The 15,760-nt window shown below is 34.6% G+C and overlaps 2 protein-coding genes across 3 annotated transcripts; one reads left to right on the top strand and one right to left on the bottom strand.

The window, feature by feature from the left end:
- The first annotated feature begins 1,400 nt into the window (after positions 1-1,400).
- On the top strand, positions 1,401-4,999 carry LOC133705196 (scarecrow-like protein 9). 2 transcript variants are annotated; one of them, XM_062130329.1, is made up of 3 exons: positions 1,401-1,551; positions 1,970-4,366; positions 4,492-4,999. In XM_062130329.1, exon 2 carries the CDS (start codon positions 2,026-2,028, stop codon positions 4,252-4,254), a length of 2,229 nt encoding a protein of 742 aa, XP_061986313.1. In that variant the 5' UTR covers positions 1,401-1,551; positions 1,970-2,025; the 3' UTR covers positions 4,255-4,366; positions 4,492-4,999. The 2 variants fall into 2 exon arrangements, with proteins under 2 accessions (XP_061986313.1, XP_061986312.1); XM_062130328.1 differs by having other exon boundaries at positions 1,836-4,366.
- A 4,021-nt stretch (positions 5,000-9,020) lies between these two features.
- LOC133704522 (protein FIZZY-RELATED 3-like) lies at positions 9,021-12,165 on the bottom strand. The gene is made up of 10 exons (XM_062129366.1): positions 11,386-12,165; positions 11,089-11,211; positions 10,818-10,922; positions 10,550-10,729; positions 10,319-10,381; positions 9,991-10,185; positions 9,774-9,875; positions 9,586-9,648; positions 9,422-9,490; positions 9,021-9,328 (listed from the first exon to the last, which is right to left on the bottom strand). Exons 1-10 carry the CDS (start codon positions 11,887-11,889, stop codon positions 9,275-9,277), a joined length of 1,458 nt encoding a protein of 485 aa, XP_061985350.1. The 5' UTR covers positions 11,890-12,165; the 3' UTR covers positions 9,021-9,274.
- Positions 12,166-15,760: the final 3,595 nt, after the last annotated feature.

The following is a 15,760-nucleotide window of genomic DNA, read 5'->3' as shown; positions in this document are numbered from 1 at the left end:
GAGGAGATTAACATGATTCATCTGTATTTCTTTTAATTTTATGTAGATTAAATTTATTTTTAAAAAAATAAAATATTTTATTTTTATAATATTTTTAATATGTATAACTTTAGATGATATTGTTTTTCATTTTATTTTATACACTAAATTTTATAGGTGTGTCAATTTTTGTTGCAAGTTGATTTTAATAAATAAAATCATTAAACATAACAAGGTAAATAATCTGTTCTGCGATATTAAATATCTTGATCTATATTTATTTTTTAATTTTTTCAGTTTTGTTTTTATTTATGTCAATATCTTTTTCTATTGAATTATTTTGACCTCGTGACCTATAATGTACAATAAATATGCAATTTGGACATATCTCATGCTCAGGTCACAATTTTCATGTGATGACTTGGCTTTATTCAGGATAATATATTTTTAATTTGTTATTATTACCTTATATTTTTTTTATTGTATTATTAAATTAATCAAGATTTAATCCGGTTATAAAATTCTTCTTACTTTCTTTTGTAAATATAATTGCCTCTTAAATTATTTTTTAGTCTAAGAGATTTTTTTATTAGAACCACAAATCACTGATTTAGTTTACCTACTAATTCATATTAAGTTATTTTATTTTTGAATCATGACATGTTTAATTGTTTTTTATGAAGCACACTTTTAAAGAATTTTGAGAACTATCTTGTAGTAGTGCTAGAAAATAACAAATTCGAGTAAATATATCATATTTTAAAGGTGTCATAATGTAAAAATGTATTATTTTATTAAAAATATTTTAAATAGTATTATTTTGTCAAAATTTGTAGATTACCGTGACAATTTCTTTTTTAAAAAATCAAAGTTAGGAATCGGAGTGGAAAAACACTTTGTAGCTTGCCATTGTTTTTGTTTTCGATTGTCAATTTTGTCTTTGTATTTTTTAATTTGTGTGAGTTAATATTAGAGTTTCGGATGACTTGACATTCAGGAAGTCCAATCAATCAATCAAAAAAAGAGAACGTTTGTTTCGAGTCCCACTTTATACTAGTAGGAATGGGTGACATGATGAGGCACAGCGAGGTAGAGTTTTTTTTTTTTTTTTTAAAAAAAGAAAAAAAACAGAAAGATAAAATGTTAATGATTTTGATATATTAATATTAAAATTTAGAAAAATTCTAAATTTTTGTTATTTTAATTAAAAATATTTTTTAAAAAATTAGATGCCACATTATTAAATACACAATAAATTTATATATATGGTTCACCATATCTTTTAACTTTTGATTAATGTTTTTTTGTTTTTGAATTTTTAGAAACAAGAAAGTAGTTGTAAGAAATATCAGGGAAAAGAAGTGAAAAAAACAAGACAAGCACATCGTGGACGAGTCGCCCTGAGCGCGTCGAAGAATAAAATGAAGAGGCTCTAATTAGCTGGCTTACAATTGTTCCAGAAACAACCACCTTGAGTCCTCACCATCGTTACCCCTTCTCACTTCCTGCCCTCTCTCTCAAAAACATACGCTCCTAATTCTTTTATTCCTGCTAGACTGGAACTTTTTTCAGGTACTTTCCTCTTTTTGTTCATTAATTTTTTTTCTACAAGAATTTAGAAACCGTGTAAAGTGATTTCAAAGCTTTCATTTCGAGGATCATGAAAGCATCCTTTTGTATTCACTGTTTTGTTCTTTTGTAGGACAGCTCTGATAATTTCTATGCTGCAATCATCTTTCTTTCTGTTTTCTTCTTTGTCTACTTTATTCAGTCACCATATATAGCGCAAAGATTATTCTTTTTTTTTTTTTTCCTTTTTTCCCCCGCTCTTATGTGTATGCTTCTGGTGTTAGTAGAAAATAAATCTGGACTTTGATACATGGTGAGAGCTATTACTTAGTGGAAAAGCTATTTTTTTGGAGAAACTATGAGTATGAACTGAAGCTGTATAATTTGGCTTTGTGGGTACTTGGTATTATCATAACTGCAGGCCGAAACATCAAGGTTTTGGAGTGTGTTGTAAGTTGTGAAATTTCTGAGGTATTGATGATCATGGATCAGTCCTTGAGAGGTTTGTATGGTTCTGTAAATGGATTGAAACTAAGCAATGAAACCCAATCTGCTTCATCGGTTCAGGATCTTGTTAATGCGTTCAAGTTGGATAACAACCGTGTCAACCAAAACTATGTAAATAGTACTCGTGTTCCGCCTGATTCAACACCAAGTAACTCAGTTCTGTCCGCAAGCATGAGTCAAGAGGGAGATTCTCATGAAGATTTTGATTTCAGTGATGTGGTTCTGAAATATATTAGCAAGATGCTAATGGAAGAGGAAATGGAAGAGAAGACATGTATGTTTCAAGAATCTTCAGCGGCACTCCTAGCTGCGGAGAAATCGTTGTATGAGCTTATTGGGGAGAAGCATCCTTCTGCACCTGATGATCCTGTACAATTTTTAGATCAAAATCATGAAAGGCCAGATGAAAATCATGATTTGAATTGTAGTAATTGTACAAGCAGTACAAGCAGCAGCAGTGGCAGTAACTTGTTGGATCATGGGTCGATTTGTGATCTTGGCGAGTACAAGTCCTCGAGATATGCTTCTCAGTCATCCTATAGTCCAGGGAACAGCAGTGTTACTGTAGATGGATTTGTCGACTCTCCAGTTGGTCCTAATATGGTTGCTGAGATATTTGGGGAGAGTGAGTCTGTTATGCAGTTTAAGAAAGGGTTTGAGGAGGCCAGTAAGTTCATTCCAAATGGCAATCTGCTTATTGATTTGGAGAGTAAGGGCTTGTTTCTAAAAGACCTGAAGGAAGATGTCAAGGTTGTGTTAGCTACGGCAGGGGAGAAGCGTGAGAATGATAATTACGCAGATGGTTCGAGGGGGAAGAAGAATCCTCATCCTGAGGAGTCGGCTTTAGAGGGAGGTAGGAGTAACAAGCAGTCTGCAGTTTACTCTGAATCAACTGCGAGTCCAGCGGATTTTGACATGGTATTGCTCAATTGTGGAAAAGATGACTCTGCCCTCCAAGCAGCCTTGCATAACGGGGAAAGCAAGAGTGTACAGCAGAATGGACAAGCCAAAGGATCGAATGGTGGAAAAGCTCGAGGTAAGAGGCAGGGAGGTAAGAGGGATGTGGTGGATTTGAGAACTCTCTTGACTCTTTGTGCACAAGCTGTTGCAGCAGATGACCGGAGGAGTGCAAATGACCTGCTGAAGCAAATCAGACAGAATGCTCCATTGACAGGGGATGCCATGCAGAGACTAGCCAATATTTTTGCTGATGGTCTCGAAGCACGCTTGGCTGGCTCGGGAACCCAGATTTACAAAGCACTTATTTCCAAGCCAACATCAGCTGCTGATGTTTTGAAAGCTTACCACATGTTTCTTGCCGCTTGTCCGTTTAGGAAGCTGTCTAATTTCTTCTCAAATAAAACAATTATGAATATAGCCGAAAATGCAACAAGGGTTCACATTGTTGATTTTGGCATCATGTACGGTTTCCAATGGCCCTGCCTTATTCAGCGCCTCTCATCCAGACCTGGAGGACCTCCCCATCTGCGGATTACTGGGATTGATCTCCCAAATCCAGGTTTCCGACCAGCAGAAAGGGTTGAGGAGACAGGACGCCGCTTAGCAAATTATGCAAACACTTTCAAAGTTCCATTCAAGTTCAATGCTATAGCACAGAAGTGGGAAACCATTAAAATTGAGGATCTCAAGATTGATAGAAATGAGGTGCTTGTCGTGAATTCTGTGTATAGATTAAGAAACTTGCTTGATGAGACTGTGGTGGTGGAGAGTCCTAGAAATATCGTTCTCAATTTGATCAGGAATATGAATCCTGATGTCTTCATACAAGGGGTAGTTAATGGAGCCTACAATGCTCCATTCTTTATCACACGCTTCCGAGAGGCCCTGTTCCACTTCTCCACTTTGTTTGATGTTCTGGAGGCTAATGTGTCTCGTGAGGTTCCAGAGAGGTTGCTTATTGAGAAAGAGATTTTTGGGTGGGAGGCAATGAATGTAATTGCATGCGAGGGTGCAGAGAGGATAGAGAGGCCAGAGACATACAAGCAGTGGCAGATGCGGGTCCTAAGGGCTGGGTTTAGGCAGCTCCCTTTGAATCGGGAGATTTTTACGACAGCGAAGGAGAGGGTCGAAGCTCTCTACCACAAGGATTTTGTAATTGATGAAGATAGCCAGTGGTTGCTCCAAGGGTGGAAGGGCCGGATTGTTTATGCACTCTCTTCTTGGAAGCCTGATTGTTAAATGCGTTTGAGTTTTATTTGTGGATCGGAAGGGTGACAGGATTCTTCATGTGGCTGACATGGTGCCTTTGTGCTATATCAACTCTGTTGTAGATTTCTGCTCAGAATTTGAGGTACTGACATTTTCCCATTAAAAAAAAGTCTCATTTTTCTTTTCATCACCTTGCCATTTGTTTACTCTGGAATGGAAGTGAACTTGAAAAGAAATTGATGATGTTATTATGTATTTGCTGAGCAGGGATAGTGGGAGTAGAGTTTTGGCTGCTGCTCACCACAATTCTATTTGATGCCCGTTGTTCAAGTAGCAGTAATATCAATTTATAAGAAAAAATTCAACTAATGTGTTGCTTGACGCCTGATATTTCTCATGTCACCAGTCAGAATGGTCTATATCTTGGTGAATATGCACAAAAAGGGCTTAAGAAACTTAAAAGAAAGCCACCCCGACTCTAGTTCAGTGTTGTGGTTAAACAAAAGATATCTGTAGCAGCGATGATGTTAAAGTTAATGCTGGTGGGTCGTAGAATTATGATGATTTTTAGGAATCTCTGCAGTCAAAGAAGATAATGCATGCGCATTGTTGCCCAGGTTCTTCTTTGGACAGTTTTTGGTGCAAGCAGCAATCTTGGTTCTGGAGTCAGAAGTGGTCTCTGTGCATACTGTCCACTTAAATGTGTCATTCTAGCTCTAAATTTATTAATGAAATTGCCGCCAAGAATACTCTTGTTCTTGGTTTTTGTTGTTTAGATGTGTGTGCAACAGTTTCACCGATCATTTCTTACCGGAAATGCATGCTGATTCCTCCGACCAGATCCGTACGAGCTTAGTTTAGCAAAAGGCTTGTGAAATGATGGCCCCTACTAACTCACGCCTTCCCATTTCACAGATATTTGAGCACATGTTCTGTAAAGTGTTCTGCGATACAGAATCAGCACCAAAGTTAAAAAAGTGTTTTCATGGTCGTCTATTGCTTGGTAGTTCTCTGTTTAGTTGAATCAGTACACATCTATCAGTTGACTCAATCATCTGTTACCTTGAACTATTGCCTATTTGCATTCAAGGTGTTCCATTTTTCAAGGTATTCATAGTTTTTTGTGCATTCATGATGTGGAATGGTGTAAGGCTGAAGTAAAGCACACCCTATTGTCTATTGCAATTCACAAGTGAAAACCACCTGATATTGCGAGGGAAGTTTTCATGAGTTTGATGCAGTGTAGGAAATGAGGATGATTGGAGAGAGATCCCAATTGAAAAACAAAAGCAAAGGAGCTAACCACCGCTCAATGGATGAAAGGTCGGTCTACTGTTAACATGAATTTCTTAATGATTTTCCCAATACTTGCGCGGAGAAGTTTTACTTTGGGAAGGTATGATCAGTAATTTAAGGAAGTCCCGCCTTCATACGACATGCTAACAAGGACCTTGCAGCGAACCCGTCGTTATTGCACCATCCATCCATTTCATGTTAATATATTATAGACTTGATAAAGGGAATAATAGCAAGTATTTGCTAAGTTCTGTGTTTACTTGATGACATGCACTACGGCATGACGAGATGCAGTGACCTATGATCTACATGATAAGACAGACACTGTGATTTAGACAATTGTTTATGGTGCTAAATCCATGATAAGACATCTTGACATGAATACAATAATGATTATTAAATTTCTGATTTCTGCTGCCAAGGAAAGAGTTTGGTGGTTAGATTTCCTTTTCAAGTCCATGAATTACCATTGCCAAGCATCGTTGTTAGTCTCTCAGGTCACCAACTCTTCTTCTTGACCTCTTCTTAGTAATGCTACGCCCATATATTTATATACCAGCAAAAAACTGCTGTGCTGCAACTGTTATCTTACTCGATGTCATGCATTACGAACATGCAAAATATGATATATAATCTTAAAACATACGATAAGCCAAATGCTAAAACCTAGCAGAATATCTAGTATATCTTGGTGGAAAACTCAATATTGGGTGTGGAAAGGTAGGAAGGAGATAATTCCCGAACACTTGCTAGTCGCTATTCAGGGTATCAATGTTATGATGCCAAAAAAGGTTATTTAATATAAGAATTCGACAAAAAAAATATGACGATGCTGCTACGGCATTCTAGATTTGAGAATATGATTGTTTTATTTGAAAATATATTAAAATTTTATTTAAAAAAATTATTTTTAATATTAACATATTAAAATGAGCTGAAAACACTAAAAAAATATTAATTTAAAATAAAAAATAAAATAAATTTTTAAAAAAAATATAAAAACAAAAAGGGTGTGTATCTAAATTATAATTACGATATTCTGGTTGTGCATCAAGTTTTGCAGAATGGGATGGGAAAATAATTCCAACTTTTAATTACGATTCAATGTATCTTGTTTACTTTTCCTTGTGAGAATTCCATTGAATCGTAAGTCAACACAAAGAAAAACTATCCCTTCCAACCCGAGTCAGTGTATCTTAAGTCAACTAGAGATAGGGTTTGGGAAGCCGGCTGAAATGCGGTAAAGATTTAACACTTTTTAATATTTTTAAATTGTTTTAATGGTTAATATCAAGAATTAATTTGAATAAATAAATAAATATTATTTAAATATATTTTTAAATAAAAGATAATAACTAGATATCAAACACTAAATCACATATGTTTTTTTAGGAGTGTAGATATGGTTGTTTTTCAAAGTGTTTTTTTATACTAAAATAGATCAAAATAATATTTTTTATTTATTTTAAATTATTTTTAAAACTAACATATTAAAACGATTTAAAATATAAAATTGAAAAACACGGCCGAAAGGAACGGTGCTGCGGAAAGACTAGTCCAAGTTATGCTGCCATAAAAATCGTTCTTTTCATCTTCTTAAACGTGCCGGATTAATTGGCTTTAACGAAATTGGGAGTACGAAATACATGCATCTCCACCTGCTCCACAGAGAAGTCAACATGCATGTAAAGAAGCATAGTGGCCACTGTTCTATTTAAAAAATAACAAATATTTACGTCATTTAAAATCTCACATCACGCCATCTAAAACAAGCTGAAATTCTCGAACGTATTCCACCATGGGTTTCATGTCTTTTTATTATTATTATTATTATTAATTCATTATGAAACCAGTAACTAATCCAACTTAATTGCTTATAATTTATGTTAAATAGAATTACTGATGAGAAAATTTGCTCCTTTTATTTGAATAAAAATTTATTTTTAAACGATCATAAATACTTGAAAAATTAATACTTCAATCTATTCACACCACGTTTATTAAATTTGGTCACAACCCTTTATCTAAGTTAGGTTTTTTTTAAAAAAATTAATCTAAAATAAACTCGATCAAAATTCAATTCAATTTTATATATTTTTTTAAATAATAACACTTTAATTTTTTTTAATCAAAACAATATTGTAGATTAACCCCGTTAAGCCTTAAACGAGCTCTCCTAGGCAAACACATATTTCAAAATACTATTGATTTAATAATATAATAAGGGGTGAATAAAACCAAAAGACCAAAATGGCCCATTGCGTATATATTGGTGGACTTGAAGCCCAAGAGTATTAGGAGTCTTACCCGGTGTAGGACAACTGGTTCTGACCACAAGCCCAATTAATGGCCTTGGGGATTTGTCCAGTGTGCGTGTGTGTATAATATATTAACTTTTAGGAATTTAAAAATCATTTTTACTGCTAATAAATAATCATTTTGACCCCGGGATTTGATGTCGTGGGATTTATGTTTTATTCTAACCATAAGTGTAAAAGTATTTGACTAATTAATAAAGATCTGAGTTTTGTGCGAGTTCCATTAATTGTTTACAAAATTTTAAATTTTCAAACCATAACCATGAAAATTAAGTGATACTATCACACGCCAAGATAAATCCTTGATGTATGAGTAAATTTTATTTCCAGATGCCCACAGGAACTCACTTAACAGGGAAAAAAAATGCAGGGTTCTAGTTTCACTTATGATGTGATAGAACATCATTCTTATGAGCCATTTTCTCTTCTTAATTAACCAATTGAACTCTCCTGAGATTCAACGCGATGATTACCTTGGTTTCCTGAATTCAAAACTTTTCTTCAAATGTTTCTTTGTCTGCCTTTGCGGATTTCCTGATTTGGGTTTGATTTGTGTGTTCTGCCCTTGGTTTCTGGGATCTCAACTAGAGATGCAGCTTCATATGCAGAGTTAGGAACGCAAGCACTTGGTCTGGCAGTTGGTCGAGCAGCAACAGCCCATCTTGATGATGATTTTAGAATACACAGGCCGTTAAGTGATTCTGTGAATGTTGCAGATGATAATGGAATATTGCAACCAGGTGGTAACAAGGTTATGGTTATGGAGTAGATTAGATACCAGTAGATGTGCTAACAGCACATTTCTGACTTCCATTGCAGCACTGTTTGCCATGCAGAATTTAGCCGGATTTGCAAGCCTACTCTTCAGAAAGGCATCGTGGTTGAGGCCCAACGCCACGAGGTGTTCATCAAGAGTTTGCTGGAGAAAGGAAAAGTTCTGCCAGTTGCAACTCTATTCCTGTATCATCTGATGCATCTCTGAGCTTTGCATTGGAGATTATCCCAGCCTGCTTTTCTTATTCATTCTTTTTTCATACAGAACTTGAAAAGCTCGGCTCATGTTCTCATAAAGATAATTTTGAGGAATAACAGCACTTCAATGGTGATATTAATTTCGATCTAATCCATTACAGTCACTAAAATGAGAGAGACAAAAGGAGGAAAAACCCATAAAATCCAGACTTGTGAGAATGAATTACTTCATCCGATCCTTTTCTTTTTCTCAATGACATCACAATTTTCCTGAATGTATACGTGTGAAAAACAAGTACAATATACAAAAATCCTGTTTAAACTCTACAATATAATTTAGCAAACTAGTTCGAAGTTCAAACTCGGGCAGAAAAGAAAAAAAGAAATCAAACTCCTCTTCCTGTACTTTGTTTGTGGTGTATGTATTTACAATATAAAGTAGCTTCAGATTTGCGCAGTGTTTGTCACCGAATCTGGGTTCGTCCTAATGACCAAAGACCTGTATCTTTCACTGGTGTCTGAAACCACAATAAAAAAGAAAATCTTAGTACTGGAAAGGCAACTGAAAACCCCTTAAAACCGCAATGATATCACGTAACACGCTTGCTTACCTGTGTTTTCATAGAGGGGAAGACGTTCCAAAACCGCAATGTCTCATCCCCTGCTCCAGTTACTATTGTCTACATGATGAACAGACAATTTTGACATTAAAAACTTGTTCATGATCATTTCTTCTTCTATCCTTAGATATGCAGAAATCATAATATTGTGGTACCTGACCATCAGGAGACATGGCAAGATAGAGTACTCGCAAACTGTGACCAACTAGAGTTGCAACCTATCACAAAACGAAAACAGACGGATTTTCTTAACAGGATTTTTCCTTGCAAATCTTGAACTGGTGGCTAATTTAGCTACGAGACAGATTAATTACAAAGAACTAGCAGCAACTTTAGCTAATACCTTGGATAATGATGGATATTTCCACACCATAATTTGATTCTGGGAGTACCCATGAGTGCTGACCAGCTCATTAACATTCTTGCTCCAAGCTAGATTGCACACCTGCAGTCAGCCAGTGAAAATCCAGTAAGCTGAGGGGTCTTTAAGAGATCGCAAATTAGTTCTATGAAGCTCCATGACCTAGTGAAAATTAAGCAAGAAGTAAAGGAGGAAAAACCTGGCTTCCTGTGTCAACATGGTTTAATTGATGACCATTGGTGGTGTTCCAAAAGCGAATACATCTATCAGCGGTTCCACCTCCAGATGCAAGAAGGCCACTCTGGTGGGGCGACCAAGCAATGGCCTTGACAGCAGCTGTGTGTTCAGTCAGTTTCAAAATTGGTAGCTGGGAGTGCTGATTCCATACCAAGAGCTGATCACCAACAGGACATTGACTTGATTACACATTAATATACACACAAATAAAAGGGGACATGCCACCAGAATATTTATTAGCTAATGAAAACGAATTGCTACCATGAGCAAGAAAAATGTAGTAATCTTACCTGATTATCATTTCCACCTGATGCAAGTTCCCTGTCATCATGTGACCATTTTAAGCCACATACCTGGAAAAAGTGATAGAGAGGCTTACTTCCATTTTTTCCACCATACACAAAATATTATTTCACAACTAAATCCTAGTCCATATAATCCATTTAGACAAAATATTGGAAATACAAGTCAGGAATTGTTGAACTGAGCCATTTATTCAACTCTTCTGCTTTAGACTTTACCTCAGATTTGTGACCAATAAGTTTGCTGACATAGTCACTGGAAATTCGAAGATCATGCTGAAGTATATGGCGGTCCCTGCTTCCTGATGCTAGTGTCCTAGAGTTCCAAGCCAAGACACCTGTTCTTGTTTGATGCCCTCCCATGGTTCGGACCCTCTTGCACTGTGTTCCATCCCACACCTATAACAAACATTGACAGCAGACCATAAATCAAAATGAATCATATAAAAATACAAGATTTTGGGCTAAATTAGATCGTTAGAGCTACCTGAACTTGACCAAGATGTGTACCAACTGATATGTATGAGCCTTCCCGGGTCCATTGCACAGAGCATACACTGTCATTAGGCCCTAAATCACACAACCTGGTCACCTGAGAACAAGATAGCAAAAAGGTTTAAACATCTAATACCTCAGTCGGCCCCATTTTAAATAGCAAGTTACTATCCAAAGAAACTACTTAAGAGACCATTTTGCATTGGATTGGACAGTTTTTGGAGCTGTTTAACATGCTAAGAACCTTGTACGATCGAACTTACTTTACTATTTGATGCGGTCCATAAATAGACACAAGTTCCCAACCCAACAGCGAGTACATTCTGCGAGGACCAATCCACAAGATTCAGATAGAAGTCATCTTGAAGTGACGGGGCATCCAAAACCTGCAGCAAAATTAACCTTCAATAATTATCATTTTCTTGGACTGAATCTTCAATGATTTCTATCGAATCCAATTAAATCAAAAGGGATGCAAAAAAATCTTCTTTATCCACAATTTTCTAAACAACCAAAGAAACCCAAAATTGAAAAAAAAGAGAAGAAGACTCGGTAGTTACCTTATGAGGTGTTTTGGGGACTTTTCTTGGTGGCTTAGGAGGAGTAGAAGACTCACTAGAAATCCCACTATCGTGTCCCAAGATTGAAGGAGAAAATGGCGAATTAGGCCCCGAATGATCAGTCTTGAACCTCAACATATTCTTGTTAGGACTACTCAACCCTCCTTGACCACCTGCAGGAGAAGAAAAGGAACCAAAATCAGACCCGAAAAGCTCAGATTTCAATAACCTTGCATAAGCTTCGTTGCCTCCTTCTTTAACAGGAGATCCTTTCTCTACGAGTCCAAAAGTGTGGAGCCTTGAAGATGATCTGCAAGGTATGAATCTATCACTGCAAGATGAGGTTTTCGAGGGTGAAGATAAGCTTGATATTGCTCTGGGTGATGATACGCATGTTACTGCTCTAAAAGAACTGGAAGAGGAAAAGGTCTCTAGTCTTAAAGAAGTCTCATTCATCCCAGATGGGAGGTTCAGGCCACTCTTTCTTCTTGGTGTTGAATCCATATTTGTTTAATATTTTTTAGAAGTTTTGAGCTATTGGGTTCTCTTTTGATTTTGTTGATGAGCAGTGAAGAATATTTATTGAAAAGGCCTCTCTGTGGAAGGAAAGAGAGGGATTCTCAATGGAGGGTTTTTGTTTTAGGGTTCTTTTGTGTGGAAGAAGACTTGCAACGGTCGAAATTTTGGGTAGGATATGCAGGAGCGGAGTTGGGAAAGAGAAGGGTTTTTTTTGGGTTTTAAAGTTGTTTTTATATAGTGTGTTTTGTTTCAAGATTCCAACGGTCAATTTCTTGCTTGGGCCAAGCTCATCAGAGCTGGATTTGTGGTTTGGTTACCAAAATAGCCGCTCTTTGTGATGCCATTGTTCTTAAAAGCATTAAATGGCTTTGCCCTCTGTTCTTGCAGAGACACCTACTCCTGCCTCCAGCCTTGACATCAGTTCCTTTTCCTCTCTTTTTCTCCAGATAAATTCTTTTCTCTTAGGCTAATAAACTAATTCATTACAGGAGTAGTTGTATCCACTAACATCTTCATCTGTAACAAGTTTAATGTTTCAGTATCTTTGAGTGGATGTAGTTTAATTGATTAGGTTTTGAATTTATTTTTTAGAAGATACTGAGTTTCTAGAAGCTTATATAATTATTAACTTTAAGGTTCGTAAAATTATTCGAGATATAAACAAACTAATCCGAACATTCATATTAATAATAATAAAAAAAATTAATGTCATGGTCCAAGACTTTGAGACCCATGAGACCTTTTATGGAATGAAAAAAAGAAGTTGTCCTAGATTCATATATATTATTAATCAAGTTGATTTTTTAATTAGGTTTTGGATAGATCATCCATATTATCAGTGTTCGACTGCGAGATAAATCTTTGAAATAGTAAGTCAAAATTATATTATTCTTACCAGGTCCTTGCAACAATATAAAATGTTATTCTTATTAATAATATTATATCATTTTTTTTATGAAAGAAAAAAATAACAGGTTTCATTTAATATTAGAATAAATTGTAATGAAGAACACTTTGATCTTTTTCATATGTATGGTGCATTTTTATAAAAGTGATTTTTAATTGATAATTAATGTTTTTTATATGTTTTTTAATGGTTGTAACATTTTAAAAATTAAGTGAATGTTTGGCATTATAGGGTAATATGTTTTTTAAAAATATTTCTCACTTGAAAATACATTAATATAATTTTTTCAGATTTTTTTAATTTTTTATATTAACATATTATAATCACAAAAAAACACTAAAAATATAATTTTTATGCCAAATACATATTAAAACACAATGAGAAACAACCATATCTCGTCTAAAAACGCGTGGAAGGCATCCATTTTGCCGTCTCACTTTCAACTACACAAACTATATTACAAAACAAAGCCTAAGTGAACCTTGGAATATTACTATATCCAACCTGCAATAAAACAAGAATTAATTAAGTAGCTATTCTCTTTCCCACACCTTGCAAAATCAAGCATCCTCGTCTCTCTTTTTTGTGAAATAAAAACAATAAACGTGGAACAAATAATTTTAAATATTTAAATTTCTTTTTATTATTGTAAGTCAAACAATTACTCTTTTGTATCTGCACTCATTCTATTAGATTCCACCAGGAAACAGGTTAAGAAACAAGTGAAAATCAGATGCATAATAAAAAAAATAAGAATAATTATTTATTTTTTCAATTTGACTTTAATATTGTATAATATTTTGTTTCTTTTTATTTGTCAATTTTTTTTGACTTTTTTTAATTGTACATGTGATGCTTTTTAACATATTTATTTATGTAACTTAATAAAAGAGATGTAAATCCAAACACAGTAGAGCTAATATTCTTGAGCTTCAACAGAAAAAGAAATTGATAAAGCATATTTCAAGTTCTTTAATATTCTTGAGTTTTAACATAAAGAAAAAATTGATATTAAACAAATCAGGTAAAGTAATAATTTAACATATTTATTTATAAAGTCTTTACCAGCCTTAACTTTTAAAAAACTTATCTATAATATTGAAAAATATCATTTTAAAATTTTATCACGAGACATGTATTTTTGAGATAAAGTCAATGCAAATTATACTTTTTTTTTTCTCTACTTAGGTTTATTCCTATTAAGTGTTTCTTTTGATTTTTTTATAAATCATAAAGTATTTAAATATAGATCTTGAAGTATCTACATAAAATCTTTTATTAAATTATAAAATATTTATAAACTACACAAAAATATTGTATTTTTTTTTGTTTAGATTTTTTTCCATTAAATTTTTCTTTACAAAGTTTTAAAGAAACATATTTTTAGTACATGGTCATTCAAAGTAAAGTGTTATAAAATCTATAATTATAACATGAAGTTAATATTGATTATTTTTGTTGCTATATATGCATGAAATTTTCATATATTTTTAATGGACTTTTTAATAAAATCTGACAGAAAAAAATACAAATTCAAACGTGCAACAATTCAATTACTGAAGTAAAAATAAATAAATCATGTAAATCAAAGTGTACAGTAGTTCGAAAGTTTTGTACATGATGGACCCAGAGAAGTACTGGTTTGACAACTGAAAGCTCAATGTTGCTGCCCAGGACTCAGACCTTTGAATTCACAAATCAACCGATGACGCCGAAGCCTCTTTGGAGCCCTGGCGCTCGCCCACCCACGTCCGAACTGGGCCAAGTAGAAGATAAAGCCAACAAAATGCTCGGTAGGGTAATTAGCATCATAGCCCGAGTATAGGCACTTGACTGCATGCAATCATAGCTCTCCAAACCCAGTAGGTTACAAAATCAGGTCCAAGCCTAGGCCCCAACTAAAGGAATAAAAAAAGAAAAAGGAGATTCCAGCAGAAGTTTGGTTCAGCTTTTGCGCCCCTCTCATTTTACATTGGCACGTGGGCTTGCCAACCGAGCCAGTGCCAGTGCCGGTGACGTCTTTTACGAAAACGACGTGATCAAATTCCAATGCTCGTTGTACACGTGTGCCTCCTACCGCCATAATGAATTCACCTCATGGGCCCAGGCCCCCACTTGGCCTGGCAAGCCCATAACTCCAGTCCCTGGTCCCTACCACAGAATTTAACCATGAACGCGTGGTCCGGATTTAAATCCAGCAGTTCCTTGAACCTTCTCGCGCCAAACACAGGTGCATCATTCTAGAAACCAAAACTCCACGGGTGCATCCCTCTTCAAAAAAAATTAATAATCAAATTTCCTCGGGTCTTTCACTCAAGCACAAAAGCTTTGCGTCATGTGACCTCATCACCACTCAATTGAACACTTATTTAAAATTATAATAGCATTTTAAAATATATTTTTAAAAATATATATTAAAATAATATTTTTTTTATTTTTTTTAAATTACTATTATCACATCAAAACAATATATATATTTCAATTTTGATATCAATACTTTAATAGATTTGTTATTTTTTCAATGCAACAATAAGAAAACAAATTCTTAAAATTACGAATTATCACCCATCTAAATACATTCAATTTATATGAATGATGCACTTTTAAAAATGTTTGATGAAAAAATAATAATCTCATTAAATGCGTTAAATAGGCTAAAGATATATTTTTTTCCATTGAAATAATAAGAAAAGGAAGCAATAGTCGATCTCAATTCACAACTCACGATTAAAGTCATATTTTTTGTTCTTCTCGTATGAAAAATTGAAGAAGTCGCTGTCCAATGTAAGTTGTCTGTACCAATCACCAAGGAGCGTGCTATCTTCTTCGCAACTTCATAATCAAAATCCAAATGCTAACTCATATTATATACACGAGATGAGAAAACTGATTCTATAATATCCTTTAAAATAAACAAAATATATATACTTTGCCACATAATATTTTAAA

The sequence above is a fragment of the Populus nigra genome, chromosome 10, assembly GCF_951802175.1.
Source record: "Populus nigra chromosome 10, ddPopNigr1.1, whole genome shotgun sequence".
In the NCBI taxonomy this organism is placed as follows: Eukaryota; Viridiplantae; Streptophyta; class Magnoliopsida; order Malpighiales; family Salicaceae; genus Populus; species Populus nigra.
Note: the sequence above shows the minus strand (reverse complement) of the source record. Positions and strands in the feature narration are given on the sequence as shown.

Excerpts from the sequence above, each read along its gene's own strand:
- LOC133705196 (XM_062130329.1), top strand. The coding sequence starts at position 2,026 with ATGATCATGGATCAGTCCTTGAGAGGTTTGTATGGTTCTGTAAATGGA.
- LOC133704522 (XM_062129366.1), bottom strand. The coding sequence starts at position 11,889 with ATGGATTCAACACCAAGAAGAAAGAGTGGCCTGAACCTCCCATCTGGG. Across the intron at positions 9,649-9,773 it reads AATATCCATCATTATCCAAG|GTTGCAACTCTAGTTGGTCA; the intron begins GTATTAGCTAAA and ends GTTTTGTGATAG. Across the intron at positions 9,491-9,585 it reads CCATGTCTCCTGATGGTCAG|ACAATAGTAACTGGAGCAGG; the intron begins GTACCACAATAT and ends TTCATCATGTAG.